General features: G+C 43.7%; 2 protein-coding genes across 2 annotated transcripts in view; both read right to left on the bottom strand.

Annotated features, from left to right (window-relative positions):
• LOC127694892 (NACHT, LRR and PYD domains-containing protein 1a-like) overlaps window positions 1-22,767 on the bottom strand; it is a 50,155-nt gene that overhangs the window by 2,442 nt on the left and 24,946 nt on the right. Inside the window, exons 4-13 of the mRNA XM_052196645.1 lie at window positions 19,529-19,699; window positions 18,664-18,834; window positions 16,331-16,420; window positions 14,099-14,187; window positions 12,796-12,895; window positions 10,911-11,143; window positions 5,758-6,020; window positions 5,136-5,261; window positions 4,083-4,224; window positions 627-671 (exon numbers count right to left, since the gene is read on the bottom strand). Coding sequence (XP_052052605.1) covers window positions 627-671; window positions 4,083-4,224; window positions 5,136-5,261; window positions 5,758-6,020; window positions 10,911-11,143; window positions 12,796-12,895; window positions 14,099-14,187; window positions 16,331-16,420; window positions 18,664-18,834; window positions 19,529-19,699 — 1,430 coding nt within the window. The remainder of the gene's footprint in view (window positions 1-626; window positions 672-4,082; window positions 4,225-5,135; window positions 5,262-5,757; window positions 6,021-10,910; window positions 11,144-12,795; window positions 12,896-14,098; window positions 14,188-16,330; window positions 16,421-18,663; window positions 18,835-19,528; window positions 19,700-22,767) is intronic.
• The window catches only part of LOC127694894 (NACHT, LRR and PYD domains-containing protein 1a-like), a 118,945-nt gene that overhangs the window by 71,316 nt on the left and 24,862 nt on the right, over window positions 1-22,767 (bottom strand). The gene's annotated exons all lie outside the window — the stretch shown is intronic.

The raw sequence follows: 22,767 nt of genomic DNA, 5'->3' as shown, positions 1-22,767 counted from the left end.
CATGTGTCAACTTGACACAGGCTGGAGTTATCACAGAGAAAGGAATTTCAGTTGGGGAAGTGCCTCCATGAAATCCAGCTGTGGGGCATTTTCTCAATTAGTGATCAAGTGGTGAGGGCCCCTTGTGGGTGGTTCCACCTTTGGGCTGGTGCCCTTGGGTTCTATAAGAAAGCAGGCTAAGCAAGCCAGGGGAAGCAAGCCAGTAAGAAACATCCCTCCATGGCCTCTGTATCAGCTCCTGACCTGCTTGAGTTCCAGTCCTGACTTCCTTTTTGTGATGAACTGCAACGTGGAAGGGTAAGCTCAATAAACCCTTTCCTCCCCAACTTGCTTCTTGGTCATGATGTTTGTGCAGGAATAGAAACCCTGACTAAGACACTCTGCATAACTAGAAGGGGAGGTTCATGGTAAGGTATTCAGTTTGGGACTAAGTAGAGTTATTGTCACCATGGGAAGCAGCAGATAGCCTGAGAGGAGCACTACCCTGGGTATGAGCCTCTCCTACATTCTGGTGAGGTTTGCAAACTCAGACTCCTTCATTACTCTCAGTTTTTCTCTCAAGGAGATCAGATGATGTATCAGCAGAATACTATTGGCTTCTCTGGCCTCTTAGAGATTTTACTAACCTTTGGGGGCTGGAGCAATCCTGGGCAGTGTGGGTCTGAGGTCTCCTGGAAGAAAGAAGAGATGAAGCATCTGTAATGATCTTCATACCAACACTCAGTGCATTCTATGGAACTATTATCCATGCCTGAAATTTTGAGAATGAATTACAGACATTCTGATATAATCTGGAAGGTCAACAATTCCTCAGTTACTCAGGGCATCCTAGCCTATCATGATAGCAATAATAGACTTAAAAATGAGTAATAGACACTTCTCACAGATGATCTTAGACTCAATTTGATTCGAAACTGAATTCTTTGCAGACAGTAATCAAGTCCCTTGCTAGATAGCTTAAATCATTTAGGTCAAAAAGATATTTTTGTCCTCGTTTGATTTTGTACACTCACATACAACAAACTTGTGTTCTGGATTTGATGGAGGAATCAAGGTGAAGGAAGACTGAGCACGGGAATGGCAAATGAGTTTCATCCACAATTGAAGGAGATGAATAAATTGCAGGTCATGAGTAACCCTCAAGCGTGTGAGAGGTCCCGACATCCACTGTGCTATATCAGTTTAGGGAAGTCAGTTTAAGGATCCTGTTTGTATTATTGGGAAATCCTGGTTCCATTGGTATGATGCAAGGATGATATGGGTTACAACCCATGCTAGGTGGACTATCTTGGTGCATCCTGATAAACTGGAGCATCTAATGAAGAAAATGACAGAGTGGCCATAAATGTTAAAACCAAGAGGTAACAATGGGGATACAACTGGGCTATGAGTATAATCTTTCAATACCTGAATACTCACTCTCCCATATGGAAAGGAATACATCTTAATGAGTGCTAAAGGACAGAATTAAGAAAAAAATATGTGGAGGCTGGGTATGGTGGCATACACCTTTAACCCCAGGGCTTTGGAGGTTGAGGCAAGTAGGTCTCTATGAGTTCAAGGCCTGGGCTTGTTACATAAAGAAACATTGTCTGGAACGACCCATCCATGCCCAGAAGGAAACAACATGTTGTAATGTGAAGCTTTTACACCTCTTAAAACCAGAAAACTAGAAATGGGACTTGGACTTGGGTCTGGAATAAAGAACAGTAGCAGATTGGTAAAATGTAGGTTGACTAGGAACCTATTATTTAGTAAGTATAACAACCAAAACAGCATACAAGGCTTGAGATGGAGATACTGGAAGTAATGAATTTCAAAACAAAACCCAGTTCCAAATGTGGAACGCCTCCTTAGGAGTTTGTGAGCAGGGAAGTTCTGGAGGTCCCTAGGACAGTACAGGCTCATGCCATTCTGACTAGTTTCCCAGATGAACTAGTAGATAAGGCATTATTGAAAACACCAAACCTCTTAGACATGTGGTATAGAGAATTCAAGCTGGAGGTGAGTTAGAATCTTTCTTCCTGTTGCTAAGCCCTCAGGCTGCTGAGGAAGAAAAGGCATCAACATCAGTCTGACCCAGCTGTGATCTCTGTGATCATAAACCAACCTGCCAAGGTGGTGCCTCTGCCGCACAGTGGCACAAACACGATGAGAAGAGCCATCGGCTCGTGATTCCCACTCCATAAGATAGACTCCACACTTAGCAAAACCAATCTTGTAAAACAAATAAACCAACCCAGGTCTGTAGAAATCTTAGACTCTTGAGAGAAGCTACTATTGCTCCTTAGCCTATTGGACATCTTACTAATGCCCTTCTAAATATCTATATTTATGCCATAGACAAAAATCTACTTTCAGCCTCCATCAGAGAGGTCTCTCTTTGGTGTGAATGTAGGTGACTGCACATACTTATGGTTGTATAGGATGCTGAGAAAAAGTATGGGTGAATCCTCATCTCTGTAAAGAAGTCATTTATATCTCCCCTTAAGGCTTAAGTAAGATTGTGGAAGGAGAATTAGAGAGAATACAGCAACATACGGTATGGAGAAGGCTCGTGAAGTGCTGTCTTACAAGCAGAGTATTTCCACGGCTATCAGGAACTCATAACACCCACAGCTCCTGTCTCTGGACCCTCACTAGTTGGGCCTGTCCATCAATCAGGTATCCATGGGGGAGCAGCCCTCAGGGACAGTGCACTTACTTCTAAACTATTGGAAAATTATAAGTTATGATGAATTGGGAAGTAATTATTCCATCTGTACGCCTGCTGGTGAGATCACTATGTTCTTCAGGATAGTACAAACCCTTGGTCACTCAGATTGTCTAAATTAAACTCTGGGAGACAAAGACAAACCTTTTGAATGTGTCAAAGAGATTTATAGAAAAGAAGCAGAGCTGGCAGGAGTAGGCGGGAGAGAAGAGAGGACTTCTCCTTCTTTTTTTTTTTTTTATTTAACTTTTTTAAGGTAGAGTGACCAGAATGCATTGTATGTATGTATAAAATTGATATAATAATTTATTAATACAAATTATATATGGATTTCATACCAAGTGTCTCACATTGGCAAAATCACTGTAAATCTGAGTTGTTATATGAACTGGAGCCAGATCTTTCTGTTCCTCAATATGTCTCTTCTAGGGCAGTGGGGGGCTGGAGAGATGGCTCAGCGGTTAAGAGCATGGACTGCTCTTCCAGAGGTACTGAGTTCAATTCCCAGCAACCACATGGTGGCTCACAGTCATCTGTAATGGGATCCGATGCTCTCTTCTGGTGTGTCTGAAGACAGCTACTGTGTACTCATATACACAAAATAAATAAATCAATCTTCTAGGGCAGTGGGAGCAGAACCGAGAATACAGGATTGAGAAAACAGGCTTAGGGTGGGTGGTGCTTTGCATATGATGTGTTCCCTGAAAAATGATCATGTGTTGAAGGACTGGTCCTGCTGCAGTATTCAAAGGTGACTGTCCTGAGGGCTGTGAGTCTGTGAATGAACCCACACACCAGTGCTCTCCTCATGGAGTGAGTACTGAGAATGGAGAGGGAATCACATAAGAGTGTGCAGTTGGAGGAGGACAGTCACTGCGCATGTCTGGGACAGAATGTAGTGCATGGACTTTGTCTCCTTCTCCTCCTCCTCTTCTCACCTCCACTTCCTCTTCTTCTCCTGACTTCCTCTCTCTCTCTCCTTTTTCTACCTTTCCCTCTCTCCCCCTCTCTCTCCTTTGGTGATAGCACACCACCAGTCTTCTCTCTCATATGGAAGCTCCCCCTTCCATGATATCCTGCTTCACAAATGGCTCAAAGAGATGAAGGCAGCTGACCATGGACTGAAACCTGGTTCTAAGGCCTTGGATCAAAGGAATCCTTTCTTCTTTTAAAGTCTTTTTTCTCACATATTTGTCACCATTGTAAAGAGCTGACATAGTTTAAACTGTGCTCCTACCCCTTTTATTGTTCTAGAAAAGCACACGACTGATCTTACTATTTTGTGGCACCAAGAAATAATGACAATACACCTCTCTTAATCATTGTCTTTCTTCAATTCTTAGGGTCTCTGGTCTTAAACTAATTTTACCTGGTTTCAGCAAGGCCTCCCATATGAGATTCATGTGCCTCTTGTCTCTGAGTTGCAGCTTAATCTCTGAATCCATGTGTCCAACGCAGATCTCAGAGAAGAGCTGGGATTCCCCAGGACTTCGGTAGCACAGCTCCAGTTCCTAGAGAGAGAGAGAGAGAGAGAGAGAGAGAGAGAGAGAGAGAGAGAGAGAGAGAGGCACACAGAGAAAGGCAGAGAGAGACAGAGAGGGGGAGGAGAAAGGGAGAGACAGTGTGAGGAGCCTCTACTCATGTGAATGAAGGCTTTCCATAACATCATAACCTCTTGATCTTGCACAGCACATCAGACACTGACTATCTTTTGCACTGAGGTGACCCCCAGCCTTCGCATATGCACATTTATTGGAAAGGCTGAGGACCCAGCTGGCACCCAGCATGCTGGTTCTTTTCTTATTATTCTGACAACACCTGACAGGATGCACCTTAAGGAAAGGTTTATGTTGTTTAGTTCCATGGCGGGGAATGCATCGAAGCTGGGGCTCCATTGTTAGTGGGAAACCTTGTGGCATGGCTTGTTATATCCCAGAGGATCAGGGAAGATCAGGCTGAGGTAGGAGCAGGGCATGGCTATCAGCCTAGAAACCTTCCACATATGACTTTCTCTGACAGCCAGGCATCACAGATTTGATTCCATGAATTCCCTAAATACTACCACTGTCTGGAAAACAACATTTAATGTTTAAACATTTACAGATGTAGGAGACATTTCAGATTCAAACACAACAGCCAGAAATGAGTGAGAGCGCATTCTGAAAGCCCTGCTTACAAATCCTCAGCCTGGGCTGCTTCTCTCCTTGCTTTTGCAGAATCCTCTCTGCCAGACTGAATCTAATTCCTCCAGTCCCCATGTCTCCTCTGCATTCTGGTTGGGTTCCTTAAATTAATTTTCACCTAAATTTGAAGTACTCTTATTTATCCCATTGCTTTCCCTCCAATCTCAGTTTTCTACAAAGCCTTGTAACCAGCCCCACAGGCTTCCCAAGCCTGGCATCAGAAACACCTGGATGCTCACCTTAGGGATAATTTCCACCGTTTTGGTGCCAGACACAATATAGCGGGAACCAACATAAAGAGCATCTACTGGTGGTGGCTTGTTTATGCGCACAAATTGAAACTTCATTTCTTCATCATCAATGGCCTAGGGAACATTACAGACAGTGATTTATCTAGATTTCTGGGTAAAACAGATGATCTGAATAAAGTGAGGTGTTGTGATCAGTACATTTTGTGGGATAGGGTGATGGCATCTCATGAGCTCCCTTCTACCTTGTGTTCTGTCACACTGATATTTGGATTATTAGCCCCACCCATGTTCATTTTGGGAGCAGGGTAACTGCCACAGAAGAAGGGAGTTGCTACAGGTTGTGCATAGAGCATTTTTATCCTTATGGTGGGCAGAAAGATGCTATAGAAGCTGTTTGGGGATTAGTAAATTGGCATCAAAGACAGTTGAGTGAGACTCTGATGTGCGGGTAGGGAGCAAGAAGAAGGCAAGATTGTATAGGCACACCAGGTTCCCCATGTAGAAATGTATCCCAACCCTCAGTTCAGAATCTCTCCAAGGGGCTCACTAGGTATAACTCAAATTTTCTGTTTTCCCACCATGGCCCTACATTTGTGGTCCTCAGTGTCACCTTCCGAATAGTGCAGTCATTGGGGACCAGGTAAAGGTGAAAGGTGACGTCCTCGAGATAGAGGTGATAGTAGATCAGTGTGATGGAGGTGATGGGGATGAAGTGTCCAACAGCAGGAATCAGTCTCAGTAGAACTCCCATTGGGGAGAAGCTTGGGTTTTCCAGTACTGCATAATGCTGTTCCACCCTGGCTGGCATTTCTAGGACCATCCCATGTTCTTGAAAGTGGGCAACACGGAACAAGGAGGTGTCCACTGTTTCCTCTGTGAGAGAAGAGATTCAAGTGATGTAGATTTAGTATTTCCATCGGTCCATGCTGGGCTGGGAAACTAGTGCCCCATGGTTTAGAATGATTGTGAATTTGTTGAGTGAGAAAGGGATGCTCAATTTGTTGGAACTGCTTGGGAAGAATTAGGAGACATTCCCTTGTTGGAGGAGCTGTGTCACTGGTGGGCTTTGAAGTTTGAAAAGCTCATACCATTATTAGTTTTCTTTCTCTCCCATCAGAATATAATCTACTGCTGTAAGCTCCAGTGCCATGCCTGCCTGCTTGCTGCCAAGCTCCTTCCCATGGAGGTCTTTGAATCATCCCCTTGAAACTGTAAGCTACAATAATTTTTTTCTGTATCTTGCCTTGATTGTGATTTCTGTTTAATCCTGTATTCATTTTTTAATGTTTATGAGAAAATCTGACTAAAATTTAAGATTTACTAATTAACTTCTGGTGACAACACTGCAAAATTATCAACTGTTTTCTCACTACAAATTCATGGTGCCACGGAGAGTCAGTGTGACTTGCTTCCAATGGTGACTCATGCAGACTGCCTCTCATTGGGAGACAGCTTTGACCTGATCCTGGATAGCTGTTGCATGAATATTCACAGTGGAGTGGAGGTTCATGATGGTCTCCACCATGAATGCTCTAAAGAATACAGTCTCAGAGGCTACTGCCAGAAAGGTGACAACCCTCAGGCTCACCAAGGTACTGCCATCACCAACTTCATTGTTTTGGGATTTTTGAAGTGTCCACTAAAGTTTTTGTGTTAGGACAGTTTTCCTCTTATGAATGAGACCCAGAATACCTTTGTCCACTGACAACAAAGATATATGGATCCATGTAATGGTTAATCTTAAATATGAACTTAATGAAATCAAGTATAATCTTGGATCTAGGCCTGTGGGCATAATAGAAGGAGATTATCTTGATTGGGGTGATTGATTTGGGAAGATCTATCGCAGGTGGGTATCACCATCCCTCGGACTAGGATCCAGGCCTGTATGGAGAAGGTCACATGGGCACAATCACTCACTGTTCTCTGTTCCCGATCTGGTGATGCAAGTTTACCAGGTGTCAGACTTGCAGTTCTTAGTCTTCCATGTCATGATGAACTGACTTTACCCTTGAACTGTAAGGCAAAATGAATCTATTCTCTCCTGAGTTTCTTTGGTCAGTTTTTTTTTTGAGTCACAAGTAAAGTAACCGGACAGAGAGTTGGTACCAAGAGTTGTGTTGTTGCTATACAAAAGCCAGAGCAAATGGTTCTTAGGCCTTTTGAACTGTTTTATGTATAGAATATTGAAGAATTTGATACTTAGGACTTGAAATACTGGGTTTTCTTGAGAGCTGAGCTTATGGTGACATTCTGGTGAATGCAGGAAAGACAAGAATGCTGAGAGAGGCAGTGGAGGTACTCATGAGGGTCCAGAGAGTAGAAAGGTTTTTATTGGGAAAATTTAAATGGAAAGAATCTTTTCATGCTACAGTTAGGTAAAAAATATAGGTTTATTGTATTAATGTCATGAATGTGAGTGAAGATGAATATAGGTATAGGGGACTAATTTGTCAGGAGAAGTTTCTTGACAAAAAGACCATTCCGAATGATTCTTCAAAATCATCTGCAATTGTTAAAGAGATCATCATCACAGAAGGGAAAGCTGTATTGTACTGTGGCAATAGGAAAGGTGTCTTGAGGGCACACTCACTCTATAGACTTCATCTTGTAAAGAGTCAAATTCATTTAAGTGCAGAAAGCCTTAACTGATGGTTTCCTCTGTACCAAAAACATTCAAGTGCTCCCTACAGTCAGCACATTATACAGCTTTCGGTGTGGCCACAGGTCAAAACTATCAGTAGCTCTTGATAGCATCATCCCTATAGATTTTTCATGCTTGAAAGATGCTATATTGAGGGGGCTCATTGAGCCAGGTTGCACAGCCTTAGAGAGCAGCTGAGGCCAGGCAGTGTGTCTGAGTCAAAAGATCCCACGACAAGGTCCTGGAAGGTCATTCTCGAACCTTTGAAAGTGAAGCGTAAGAGAGAATGTAAATCATAGGATGTTGGAGAAGCCAGAACCACATTTTTCTGCTAAATAAAGTCTTAGGCAGGAGTAGAATCATGGCTTAACAGAGAGGCTATGTGTGCTTCATTTGTAGAACTGGAGAGGTGGAGCTATCTAAGTCCTTTGGAGTCCTGTGCTTGATACCATGAGCCATGATATCATGAGCTCCATGGCTGGACAAGAAGCTGCAGAAATTGCGATGATGGAGTTTGTCTTGCTCTGGTCTGAGCATTCCTTGCTATGCCCTGATTCTTCCATGCTGGAATGTCAGTTTTTATTCTCTGCCATTGTATGCTGAAAGTATGTAACTTGTTTTTTTATTTCATAGGAGCTCATTGTTAAGACATTGCCTTGTATCTCTGTTTAGATGCATAGTTTTAAACTCTATATTTTTAAGGTCTAATGAGACCTTAAAGAAGAAAGTATTTTTCTTTCTAAAGACTGTATTTTTCATGATGAGATGAAACTGAAACTTTAGAGACAAAGATTAGGTAGTCATGATTTAAAGTGATGTACTTGGGCATAAGTTGACAATGGTTAGAACTATGAAGATGAGTGTCACTTGTCAATTTGACGTGGTCCCTGCTAATGGGCCTATACCTATGACCCTGGGGTTAGATTTCTGGATTGCCTCAGGTAGTGAGGGCCAAGAGGGCAGAGGGCTTCTCTTCTGCTGCTGATCTGCGCTACCTCATAACAGATGAATGATGGGTCAGCTTTTTGCTCACCCACTCCCCCAAGATCAGGGCCAACACTAGTGTTGAGCCAAGGGAAGTTGCCAGGCTGGCTCTCCCAAGTGTTGTGGCTAGTGATGGGCAGAGCCACCTTGCCCAGTGGCTTACAGTCTTGGTTGGCCCTGAGTACCAATTGACACTAGGGCTAGTTCCTCCAACTGCTACAGGTGGTTAGGGGCATATGTGATCATGTATATGCATGTGTGTGTGTGTGTGTGTGTGTGTGTGTGTGTAGTGTCACCTCTACATCCCCACCACCTGCTACTCATCATCTTCATGCTATGAACAGACACCTTTCTTTGCTGTGAGTTGGATCCTTCTGGTGTCTATGGTGATCCTATAGTTGTGCTCCTTGAATCAGGAGAGGAATTAAACCTCTCCAGCTACTTGTACTACTCCTGGTTTTCTTGTTATTGTTGCGTTTTTTTTTTGGTAGAGTCTGGTTGTGTGGTCTAGAATTCTAATTTCTTCTTCCTCATCCTCTAGAGTGCTGGCATTACAGATTATAGTAATGTCTTTTTAAATGAGATCATTCATTGGGAACCTTGTATTTATCAGATCATTTTCTGAAGGAATCTTTGGAGATCACTGTGATTGAATCATTTTATGTGCCGTCTCTATTCTTAGAATATTCTTGCTTTGTGGCTCTAGTTCTCAAATGGAATGTGGTGACATCAGTTTCTCCCTGCCTGAAGGAGTGTAATGGCTTACAGTGTTGGTTGACCCTGAGTAACAAATATTCCTTATAGTTTCCAAGATTCACCTTGCAAAAACCTCTTCAAAGCAGTGGCAGACCCCTCCTTCCTGCCCCAGTCTATGGCTGCTGCAATTAAAATGTCCCAAAGAAGCCGAACAAAATGGCAGTTCCTGTCACAATTGTGGCACCATGATACCTTAGAGTAGATGCTGCCCTGAGGAACTGTCCACCGTAGCTACTCTTCTCCTGCCTAAATTTACAGACTTGGTGAAAATCCACTGCAGGATCTGTCCCACAGGAGCTGTCCACAGTGGTAGTGCCTCCTCTCCAGCCTCCCCAGAAGCCCCACAGAGATGGTGCCTCAACAAAAGCCGGCTGCATCCGGGAAGGAATTTCCACCCTAACCCACAAGCCCAATGCAGGGAAAAGGAAGTGAAAAATAAAAGCCACCAATTCCAGAGCAGAAAAACCCACCAGTCCCTGAGCTTCCTTCCCACAAACCCCCTCCAATCTCTGAGCATGAAACTAGACCAATGCCTGAACAGGAAAACCCACATGTTTTTGAGCTCCCCAAGCCCAGGACTTGAAATTCCATCAATCCTCAATCTGGAAATCTCTATTCTAAAAAGTTTCACCCCCTCAGAAATCCTATGTAAGCCCTGTCCATAGTCCAATAGTCCCTCTCCTGGGAGCAGAGGGTAGCCTTCCCTGGATTTGTCTTTCTCCAGATTTTGGGCTCTCCAATAAATGTCTTTCATGGGAGTTTCTGCCTGGTGTGACTCTCTGGTCGGAAGAAGCCAGGAAGACAAGAAGCAATGAAGAGAAGAAAAGAAGAAGTGAAGACGTGAAGAGAAGGAGCAGGGCTGAGGCTCCTGAGCTCTTCAGCTCATCTGGGGAGACCCTCCCCTAGGAGCTGCAGTGCCTCTGCAGAGGATGCTTCCTCTCAGAGCTGTGTGGTTCCTGGGCTCTCATGTCTCAGGATGACCTTCCATTGGGATACCCTCTCCCCTCAGAGTTGAATGATTATCAGTATTCCAAGTCTCAGGATACCTTTCCATCTGAGCAGAAACAGTACACCTTGAGTGACATAGTTTGTAAAGGATACTTGATAATCACCAGTTAATATTACTACTGAGGATGTCACTGTCTAATTAGGTATTCCTTCTGGTAAAACAGAAGTAAAGTCATAATTCTGGGAGACATGTGTCAAAGAAGATACATCAGACAAAAAGGGATGACAAAACATCTCATTGTCCATCTCTGTAAGCTGCTCTGTGTCATTAAGGAAACCTTGAAACTATCAGTCACTATCCTGCAGTTCCTATGTGGCCTGTCAAGTCCATCCCTTATTCCCACCCTCCTCCTTAAGCTTCCCATGGTTACCTTGGTTACCTTGGAGTGACACAAAATGAGGGAGGTAGACTGTAGTCACAGCTCCTTGCTCAGCCTTGATGTCAAACAGAGGTCCAGCCACCATGAGACTCTGTTGAAAGGGAGTCTTCTCCAGGTATTGGCTCCAGGCACAGAATTCAATCTCGATTGTCACTGCTCTTGTCACCACAAAGTGGAGTCCTGTGCTGGGACAGTGGTAGGAACCAGCCACGGGCAACTGCACTCTGGAGGAGGGAGAGGCAGACTCCAGTTCAAAACAGTACTACTCATCTGATGTGTGCAGACCCAGTGCAGAGCTTGGCACACAGCAGACTTCAGGCAGCTGGCTCCGAGTTTGTTCCTCTGTTGTCTATTTGGATCCCTGATTAGCCATTGAACCTCCTAATTTGTTTCCTCATCTGTACATAGGGTTAATGACAACACCATCTTAGAGAACTGTGAGTGCTGAGTGATCTAATGCAAACCTCCATGTAACACATAGAGGGAGCAGTCAGCTCTTCCTGTGATAGTGATGATGATGATGACGATGATGATGATGATGGTGATGATAATGGTGATGGTGATTGTCTAATAGGAGTGTTTGTGTGTGTGTGTGTGTGTGTGTGTGTGTGTATAGGCACATACATGTGAATGTTATGTTTTTAGGATAAACCTAAGATCTTGTCCACAGTAGACAAGGGCTCAAACAATCAGGTACGTCTTCAGTTTTTAATGTTTATATTCTTTTAAAAAAAGATTTATTCATTATGTATATATGAGTACACTGTAGTTGTCTTCAGACACACCAGAAGAGGTCATCAGATCTCATTACAGATTGCTATGAACCACCATGTAGTTGCTGGGACGTGAACTCAAGACCTCAGAAAGAGCAGCCAGTACTTTTAACCACTGAGCCATCTCTCCAGCCTGTGTTTATATTCTTAAAGTATATATTTCCCAATAGTGGAAGTCTATCTGATGATAATAGTGGTAAATTTTTGACCCCAAACAACACTTTACCACGATCTTCAGGCATTTTCTCAATGCTTTCTGTTTGGCAACTGTTGGGTAGACAAATGCCAGTTTCTGTCGGAGGAAGTGAAAAGTGACAGTTTCTCTGGTGGAGACAGTGACTGTGACAGTATTGGATGAAGGTAGCAGGTCATGGAAGACACCATGGTTGTCTAGTTAGTCATTATTCATGAGACTGTACTTCTTGGCTGCTGTACACCTGGTCATGTTCTCAGCTTCAGGGGGTTCTTGGCCCACAATAGTTGTGAAGCAGGAATGCAGAGAGCACAGTGATTTAAGGTGAATCTAAGGATAGGATAACCTGAATGTGATGAGGGGAAGGATGCTATGTACACCAGGAATAAAATCATCACCAGAAAGTCCACTTTTCAGATAATGACCAAAGCTACACAGGCTGTTTAGATGGAATGAAGGACTCGGGTCAGCACAGGTGATGTGGTAAGAGCGTGCTGGTTGTGGAAGATGAAGTCCTACCTTACTCATGGGGGATGAATAGTGAAATTATTGTAGGTTATAGCATATGGTGTCTTGTCCATATAATATTATGACAGCTGTACTGTCACAATACTGTGACAGTATTGACAAAGAAAGAATGAGCATAGTTGAAAGAAATTGGAAGTTGTTGATGGATCTGAGGAACTGGACAGGGAAGTGCTTGTGGCCTCCTGTTTTATAAATATTTAAAAAATTTTTTGAAAAAGCCCCCTATTTTTATAACATGCCAAACTTCTTATTCTAGCCCTGGCTTAGCCTCCTTCACTGTCAAGAGAAAGACACTGCAGAGATAAGCAGATACTATCTGTGGGGATCCCTTACGGAAAGTGGACTGGGGAAAGCCAGCCTTTGCCAGGCAGAGCTCACTCACCGGTACAGGTTCCTCTCTATGTCAACCACCTCAGTAGCCACAGGTCCTGTAGGGCCCCAGAAGTCATCATCAGTCCCCAGAAGTTCCATGTGTTTGTCTCCTGGAGAGACAGGAGAGCGTGGATGAAAGGTCTTTAATGGTACAAGTTCCACACCTGTAGAAGAGGCCAGGTAGTGCAGTGGTCACTCTGTAATGTACCATGGCTGAACACTTTTCTAGATTGACCCACCTAGGCCTTATCAGGAAGTGCATCTTCAGTCTACTTCACTGGTCCCTGGGTTACCTGCATATATATATGTATATACTTGTGTATGTGTGTGTTTGTATGTGTGTGTATGTGTGTGTATTTATGGCATTTTGTTTTATTTTCTTTACATTTTACTTTTTAAGCCTCTATCCCACACATACATGCTCCTAAGCCAGCTTTTGTGTTTTCTTCTCCTTAGCATATCTCAAGTGGGTATGTTGAGAAAAGAACATAACTCAAAAGGTGGATGAGCAGGGATACAGAGGTGAGCACTAGGCCATAGCAGATCAGAATGAGACATGGAGCCCTGGTACAGAGCCTGATACAAGCCACAGGCTTGAGAGAGGAGCAGCAGTGTCCTCCAAGGCTGGGGGAGAAGGAAGTAATGCTCCCTCTCGGTTCTAGGTGTGGAAGGTCTTGCAAGGGGTGAGGCTCTTGTTTATGGAGATCTTGTACTGTTCCATGTCAGAGACAGGGGGATAGAAATGATGACCATTTCCAGGATATTTGTTGTAGATAATGTTTTTGTATGGAACAGGGAATTTGCATCCATAAAACCTCACCAATATCACTGCTTCAACAAGATCTTCCCAATGACAACACCAGTTGACATGCTAATGTGGATGAGGGAAATCTCATAATGTCCCATGCCAAAATAAAGAGCTATAGGCACTTAACAGCTGGTAGGAGAGAGGTCGCAGTTTTCCCCAGGCAAGGGTTACCACATAGGTTTTACAATCCTAAATGACCACCCTCAAACATATATACATAAATGGACTCATCATGTTTTATTTATATATGTATGTACAGATAAGGGTATATATATACATATTTAACAAAAATATTACTAAAGAAGAGGTCAGGAATTTGAGAGTTCGTGGATGGAACACAGGAGGAGTTGGAGTGAATAGATGGAGGGGCAGGAATAATGTAAATATAGTACTAGCTCTTGTGTATGAAATAAAAAATTCAAACAAGAAAAAGAAATGATGTCTTTCCCCTACAGACGCTCTTGCATCCAATACTTACAGGCTCTGGGTTGATCTCTTTACATACCTGACTGCTGTCTCTGCTGCTTCAGTAAGGCTGGGTTATCACTCACTTCTTTATCCATGTTTGTAGAAGGGACCATCATATGTGGCTCCCTAGATATAGAGACATTCTTTCTCTCAGATGCCAGGAAAAGCACAGAAGACCAGGGCTGTGTGCACAATATCCCTGCACAAAACCAACCCATCTGGGTTTTCACTCTGTCTCATGCTTCTTCTTTGAGCCAGAACTGTATGAACTCCCCATCCTCCTGTGCACACATGGTGCAGAACCAGGATAATCTCAACCCCTCCTTTGCTTTTAATGAATGTGTTCCCCAGTGTTCACACATTAGAATGCTAATCCCCAATGCAATGCCACAGTGCTCATAGGATGAAGGGTCAGACAGAATGAGATCACGAGGGCTCTGCCATCATAAAGGGGTCAACACCATCATCACCGAGGTAGAATCCTGTGTCCTGACTGGATTGACACTAAAGCCCACCTAACTTCTTGCTCTCACCATTCCCTGTTGTGAAATCAGATGGAAGAGCAAGAAGGGCTTCTTGATGCAGAGCCCATGCCCTTGCCCTTCCTTATATGCAGAGTTTCAAGAAAGAATCTCTGTTCTTTATATGTGGTGCCCAGTGTCAGACATTATGTTATAGCCACAGAAAACAAACTAATAATCACTCAGTGTGAATGCCAATCATCTAGTCATTACCTTCTAAATCTCCCCTCCTTTCTGTTCTCTACTCTACATTCACAAAGCCTCCATGCTAGTCCTGGGATGGAGTGAGCAGTGTCCTGAGCCACTGCCCCTATCCTCTGACAGGTATCCCTGCTTCTGACATCATCCCTTCCAGCACATTTTCGGCACAGGAGTTGACCATAAAACATGGGAGGAGATGACACTTCATGACTGAAGCCACGGAATGCCTCTCATTGCCTCTGGGCAGAAGTAGAAGTTTCTTGGCATGCTTCACTATTCTTACACTGGCCTCTGTCCACTCCAAGGCCTTCTATATCACCCTTTCCTGATCATTGTCCTCTAGACCAGTGACTTTCAAGTTAATATGTTCAAATGTCACCTGGGTAGCCTGCTAAATCAGAAATCTCATTGAAGGAAGCTGTCCTACCCAAAATTCTGAGTCAGCAGAGATGGAGTGAGGCCTGAGACTCTGCACTCCTGTGGCTCTCTCAGTTGATGGGGAAGCCGAGCTGAAGGTCTCCACATGTGGTTTCCTCTCGTCCAAGGAGCTGCTCTCTCTGCTTCCTTATGCTCTGTTCCTGGTGTTTTCTACTTCATGGCTCTGCCCAGATTTCCCATCCTTGAGACGTCACCACAGCTCATCTCAGCTTTGCATGAAGTCATAAAGGCCACCATTGCACTCACAGAATCCCCGGGTACAATTATGTGAACAGTGGGGGACCAAGCATTCCCTCTTTGATGGACTGAGGTAATAAATGTTGGGCCATGTCTGCCTTGTTCATGATTGTGCCCTCAGATGCCCAAATAGTGTTTGATGCACAGTGTTTCTGCAGGAATGTTTGTTCAACGAATGGATGACTCTCTCAGGTCTAGAGGGCCCTCCATTTTACATGCAGCACAGAAGCTAGGAACTTAGGAACAGATGTAATTCATGGTCTTGAACTGAAATCTGTCAAAAATCAGGCTGTAGCACAGTCCCTGGAGGTTAAAATGGACTTTTCCTTTCCTGAGGCTTCATATTCCATAGCAGTGTGCGTGTGCATGTATGTGTATGCTAGTATGTGTGTACATTAGTGTGTGTGTGCATTTATGCATGTGAGTTGGAGCATGCACATTCCCTTTTGTGTATGTGTGTCTGAGCATTAGAGTTTAAACAGTGATACACAGAGTGTGTTTTGTGCTCTGTTTCTCTATGTCTTTCTTCATTGTGGTTTTACTTTCATTGTTCCAGTGGTCTGGCTTTACCTGTGACTACTGTCATCATACTTGCTTTTCCCAGGGATTCTCCACTAACTCACCCTTTCATAATTATTCTCTGATGGAAAAGCTTAAGTAGGCATATTATATGAATATATTTTTCTTAAAAAATCATACAACCTCCATACATACAGACCCCTTCCTTCCTTCAATCACTGTGGTTTCCTGGTTTCTTCTAGGCTCTCTGTGTCTTTCCCACCCCAGGACACCTTTTCCACCTCTCAGCTTCGAACCAGCCACATAGGGCCAGGACTGACCAGAGGGGATTCTTTCTCCCCCACTCCCCTTACCATATGCTGTAGATGTGCAGCTTTGGATTCTCTGCCTTCAGGGCCCTGAGCTCTGTAATCACCTGGTCACTGAGAGAGGACAGGTCCAACCTACAAGAACAAGAGGAGGCTGTTTCTTCTGGAATCCACCACAGGATCTTGAGACATCAGAGTTCAGAATCCTGGACTCTGTTGTCCTTGGATGGAGCCAGTGAGAAGGCTCATTCAGTCTTATCTTTTGTAAAAAATCAGAACAAGAGAGAGAGAGAGAGAGAGAGAGAGAGAGAGAGAGAGAGAGAGAGAGAGAGAGAGAGACAGGCTGAGAGGAAGATGTATCCATGAGGCAGTTTCAGTAGGACTTAGTCAATGCTTAGAGAGATCTGAATACAAGAGAGGACCTTTGAAACATTTCAGAGCTGAAATGAGGGGCTGGCCCTCCTTTCCACAGGTCAGTCACTGGAAATAGAAATAGATTGTTGCAGGGAGGGGACCATGGCCATAGATAAGGGGACTCTTGTTGGCAAAGTGCACATCTGTAGCTATCAGCATTCCTAAATACTGATAGTCATGTCCATATTCCCAGGGGGGATTCTGGTCAGCTCTTCAAGGTGAGCACCTAGTGCTGGGATGCAAGGCTTCATGGACATTCACCTTGAAGGAAAGAGCCTGGGTTCCATTCTCACCTACCCCCTCCATCTCTTTAGTGCTAAGAAAGAAAAGCTTATCCTTACATAGAAGGCACTACCAAGATCCTCTGGTTCATTCGTATGACCCTAAAGTTGCAGGGTTGTTGATGGTGTTAGAGTATTGCCTGACTTCTCTGGGTTTCAGAGTCCTTAATTCCTAAGCATGGATATATCACTCCTACTCTTTCTTATGTGAGACACAGACAAGTCAGGAGGGAAAAGGCTCCTCCTCTCTAAGAGGCTGTATAATGCCACCAAGCTGTTTTATGGGGAGGGTGATAGCGCCTTCAAGTTCAAGATTGGTCTGTCTTTAGGAGGGAAGGAGACAGCTAAGAATTCACATATAACTGAGTTGTCTGTAAGGCAGATCAGCAGTAGAGGCCAGTCCTGCACATGTTTTTCAGTGTGTGAGGAACATTCATGGCCAAAAATATCCTGGGGGGAACAAATATGTTAACCATATGGGCCTATTTCAGCTACCAGAGGTATAGAAATAAGAATTCTCACTGAAAAACTGCTCCTAAATTTTGAGAGTTGCAGCAGAAGACCAGAAAGAGGTAAATTACAAGCTATAGGCTTGCCTGACTCTTCCTGTTGGCTGAAAGGACCAGCAGACTCTGGGTACATGGGTCTATAGCATCTGTGGTTCTCTGAGCTCATGAAGGATACTGGCAAGCAACCCCTGGGAACTGTTCCCCTAGAATCTGCCTGTGGACTTGTGCTGGGGAAGTGGATGGACTGGAGAGAGAGAGAGAACAGCTTAGAGACATCATGAAGGGCTGTGTGGAGAAGGAGATATGTCTCCCGGGCTGTAATTTGGAGGCTTTCTTAGTTCACATGGAACTGTAGGCCAGGAGGAATGGTACAGCTCCAGGTACTGGAAACTATATCAGGCTTCTGTTGTCAATCCCTGTGACACTCTCTGATTCCAGTTCATATCTGTTCTAGAGCCTCCCCCAACTCTGCATTTGCCTGGTCTTCTGGTCTCATGTTGGCTGAACCAAGACCTATTTCTCCTTCAAGCTTCATAGGAACTTTTGGGCCATTCATTAAATTATGCCCCTCACAGAATTACATTCTCATAATATTGCTGAGTGAACAGAATTTAGCAGTGTGTCAATATAGAGTCACAGGCTAATGATGGGTGATCAGTGTCTGTCTCTTTCCACATAACTGACATCTCCATGTGTGTTTCTGTTTATTTTCCTAGGGCCTGCACCAATTCTTGGCATACAGAGAACTTGAAATGAATGCAAACATACATGAAATAGTGAATAAATAAATGATTGAGGCACTCTCATTGAGTAAAGCAAACCTGGGGGTCTCTTATTATATATAGCCATGGTAATGCATGTGATTCCAACATGCTCAGCTACTTACCCAGTATTATTTTTTTAAATGTATACTTTATGTAATTTCATATATAATTTGTAATATACAATACATGTCCATGAGATGTGTACTGCATTCCATTTAATCCATGTGGACATTGAGTTTTTGAGAAGATAGTACCTTGCCCAGTTGCAGGGTGTAAGTGGCATAGCTGGTCAGGATCCATGCTGACTATGAATTTTCTATCCCTTTTCTTTTCTATGTTTTGTTATCTGGGAACTCAACTATGTCCCTTTCCCTCTTTGTGTTCGGAAAGGAATTGCAGGGCTTGCTTACCGTAGGATTTTGAGGTTGCAGGCTCTATTCCTGAGCCCCTCACACAGCACTATCACACCATCGTCACCCAGGTCATTCAGCTGCAGGTTTAGCTCAGTCAGGCTGGAGCGGGCACTGAGCACTGAGGCCAGGAGTGAGCAGTATCTGGATGTGAGGCCACAGTCAACAAGCCTGTGAGGGAGATGTTCACTGTCAACTTCTCTAGGGCTCATTGCTTTTGAAAATTTCTCTCATGTCTCTCTTTGTGATTCTTGGCATGCTGAGCTGCCAGTGGTTAGTTCTCTGTTGTGCCTTTTCTGGTCTAGGAAGAGAATTCCAAGCTCTCCACAGCTGAGCTGCAGGAGCAATGGGTATAGTTCACGAGTGATGCTTTGCTACCATTGGCCATGACAGAGCTCAGTAGGCCTAGGACCTCTCACTGCTATATTTCAAGAGCCATGTGACATGAAATTCACCAGACATAGATAGAGCATAATCTCATTTGTCAAGTGAAATCTTAGTTAAGATAAAGTCCATAAAACAGAAGTCTGATTATGAGAGGGTAGGAGGAAAGGGGGAGATGCCATTCCTCAGACCTGGAGTTTTCTCCCCTCAGGCTTCCCTTTGACTCTGTATTCTTCACTTTTGCATAATCATGTCCTAAGGAAGTTCTGAAGCCCTCATGAGCCCAGTGTTATCAGTAGATAGTGACATTCCTTGATGATCCCCAAGAACAGAATCCTACTCATTTGTCTTTAGAGGTCTACTATGTGGTAAAGGGAGTTCAGTGACTATTTGATAAATACTAAGCCCGCCCTAGACATCCTTTGCCTTTAGTCTCCTCTGATCTGTCCATGGTTTACATGTGAACCCAGTCCAGACTCACCACAAGGCCTTTAGTTGGAAGACAGGGTGTCTCAGGGCCTTACAAAGACTGTGTACTACAGAGTAGCTCAGTGGATTTCCACTGATGTCCAGTTCCTCCAGGTTTCTGGTGAGTTTAAGTTTACAGAAGAAAATCTTCCAACTGGCATCCGTGATTGGGGTCCACCTGCACCTGAAGGTTAGAGAGGTAGCAGAAGCATGTGACTTGTGTGTGTATGGTCAGTGCACAGCCCCATATAGCAGATTGGGTTTCTGTCTATCTCAGTCCCAGATACCAGTATGCCATCCCCAGAGTTCACTAGCCTTCTATGTGTTCTTTTGCTCCAAATTCTGGATCCTCTCCTCTGTGTGTTTCCTCATTTATGTCCTTTAGGATAGCATGCTGTGTGCTCATTTTGTGTGTCTATTACTGACTCAGTCTAGGTTTCCCAAAGGTAATGAACAAATGGATTACGTCTTGGCTTTGTAATACGTCTTGGCTTTGTAATCTACAGTGCTCAGCTCATGGCCTGGCACGAAGTTGGATCTTAGAAATCCAGATGGGCTTCTTCTCTTTGATGTGAATTCACCTGCTTTTCTTTGGAATAGATTTCCATTATGGACAGTTCAAAAGAAGAGAGCTCAGGATTGCCAATTGGGAAAGACTCCATTATGGTATGATAAGTGTTATCACATACTATACTACAGCTGTGTTGGTTCACAGGGTTCTTGAATCCTTCCAAGTATAGAGGACCATAGGGAGAGGAGGGAGAAGGGAGAGTGGACACACACACACACACACACACACACATACAAAGACAGAGAGAGACAGTGAGAGACAGAGAGTCAGAGATAGAGAAAGAGACAGAGAGGCAGAGAGATAGAAACACAGGGATAGACAAGGAAAAAGAGACAGAAAGACACATAGAGATAGAGGTATAGATGAAGAGAGACAGAAATAGGTACAGAGACCAACAGAGAGACAAAGAGAGATAGAAATAGGGGGAGAGACAAAGAGAAAGAGACAGAAAGATAGTCAGTCAGACAGACTGTCACACATACACACATACACACACAAAATACACATACCTATACCTACACACACACACACACATACACACATACACACACACACACACACACACACAGAGAGAGAGAGAGAGAGAGAGAGAGAGAGAGAGAGAGAGAGAGAGAGAGAGAAGAGAGAGACCAGCCCACAACGGTAGTGTGTGCATTCCTTTATTCTTTAATGCCAGAAACAAAATGTACTTGGCATGGGAATGGTGAATTCTAGGCTAGACTAAGCTACAAACACCAAGAGGCTGGGAGCAGCTCTATTCGTGGTCTGTGCAACACTGGATCTCCAACACTACAACCAAAACAAAACAACTCAAAAAATTCCTACTTTCCAAAACAGAGATTAAAAATAGGCAACTTTGACTGAAAAAAAAAATAGGATCCTATCCCATTTTACAACCCCAAAGAAATGTTAGGGAAATCAAATTCTAAACGTCAAAGAATGATGTTTTAAAAAAGATTTACCTATTTGTTTTACTTTATGTGTATGGTTTTTATGCCTGCTTTTCTGTGCCTAAATGGATGTAGGAACTAGTGGAGGCTAGAGGCTGGTCCTAGGATCATCTGGGACTGTAGTCAAAGGCGGTGTTAGCCACCGGGTGTGGGTACTTGCAATGACTTCACTCTTCTGAATGAGCAGCCAGTGCTCTTATTGTCTGAACCACTCCCACAACCCTCAATGGATAGTAGTTTTGATGCATGGTCAGTATTTACACGAGATGAACCTGGAAGTTCAGACTGCATTATTTAAAAAGCTTGAAGTGCCATTATGAGACACACAGGGAGAAATTGCTCACCCTGCAATCTTTCATGCCTTAATGTCTTCAACTGTTTTTCTCCCCTTGCCTTTGACGTTGGCCAATTCTGCCTTGGAACTGTTTCCCTTGTGTGCAATGACCTCTTGTTTATATTGCTGCCTTGTCTGGCTGAATTTTTCTTTCAATTTTATTTTCTCACTAGCAGCTGAAACATTTTGCTTTCTGATGGGGTTGTTCCCAGAGTCCTAAGGGCAGTGTGCTTTTCAAGCAAACTGGTGTTCCTGGTTCCTCTTTCCATATCTGGTTTCTGGCTTTGTACATCCTCAGAATTCTTCTGAAGTTCCATATAAGTCTTCTACTCACAACATCTGTCTAAAGCCCTTCAAGGCTTTGTATAACCATAGATAATTAGAAACAACCTAAAATGGCCAAGAATAGGAAAATGATCCAACAGGCCATGTTATTCTGTGTAGGTATTTTATAAGGCTATTCAGAATAATACTGTACTAGACATTTAGTTCCAGGAGAAAACAGCCTTGATTCACTAAGAAAACAAATGTAAATATAAGATAAAAGATAAACTGACGTGGGGATCAGCACAGGGAGTGATTCCCCTCTGCTATCTTTTCTGCCCTACAGAGCAGAAAGGCAGCACCAGGTACTGAGATATCCCGAGTTTAAGATCTCTGGGGGCGCAAACTGCCAGGGGTCTGTCTGCGCCCAGGACCTGGGCAGATAGGCAGTTCGTCTGTGTGCCAGCCTGTCGTGAGGCCTGTGCCCAATGTGGATCAGCACAGGGATTGACTCTCCACCACCATCTTTGCTCCATGACAGAGCAGACAGGGAGCACCAGGTTCACTGAGGCAACCTAAGTATAACATTGCTTGGGGCAAGACACAGCAGGGCTCCAATAGCACACAAGAGGAGGGTAGCACACCAGCAGTCTGTGCCAGGGGAAACCCAGTCATCCAATGATGTGGAAATAGCCTTACAGGCTCACAGGAGGTTGAAGCACCAGCCAGTGACAACAAGACCAACTAACACCAGTGAGAATTAGATGGCAAAAGGCAAACCTAGGAATGTTACTAATAGAAATCAAGGCAATCTGGCAGCATCTGAACCCAATTCTCCAACAACAGCAAGTCCTGGATACCCAAACACACCAGAAAAACAAGATTTGGATTAAAATCTCTGGTCATGATGCTGTTAGAGGAACACCTGAAGGACATAAATAAATCTCTTAAAGAAATTCAGGAGAAAGCTGATCGAAAGTTAGAAGCCCTTACAAGGGAAACACAAAAAATCATTTAAAGAAATTCAGGAGAATATGGGTCAAAAGATAGAAGCCAATAAGGAGAAATGCAAAAAATCACTTAAAGAAATACAGGAGAACTTTGGTCAACAGGCAGAAGCCATGAAAGAGGAA

The sequence above is a fragment of the Apodemus sylvaticus genome, chromosome 10 (genome assembly GCF_947179515.1).
Source record: "Apodemus sylvaticus chromosome 10, mApoSyl1.1, whole genome shotgun sequence".
Classification (NCBI taxonomy): domain Eukaryota; kingdom Metazoa; phylum Chordata; class Mammalia; order Rodentia; family Muridae; genus Apodemus; species Apodemus sylvaticus.
The sequence above is the reverse complement of the archived record's forward strand: the minus strand, read 5'-3'. Positions and strand labels throughout refer to the sequence as shown.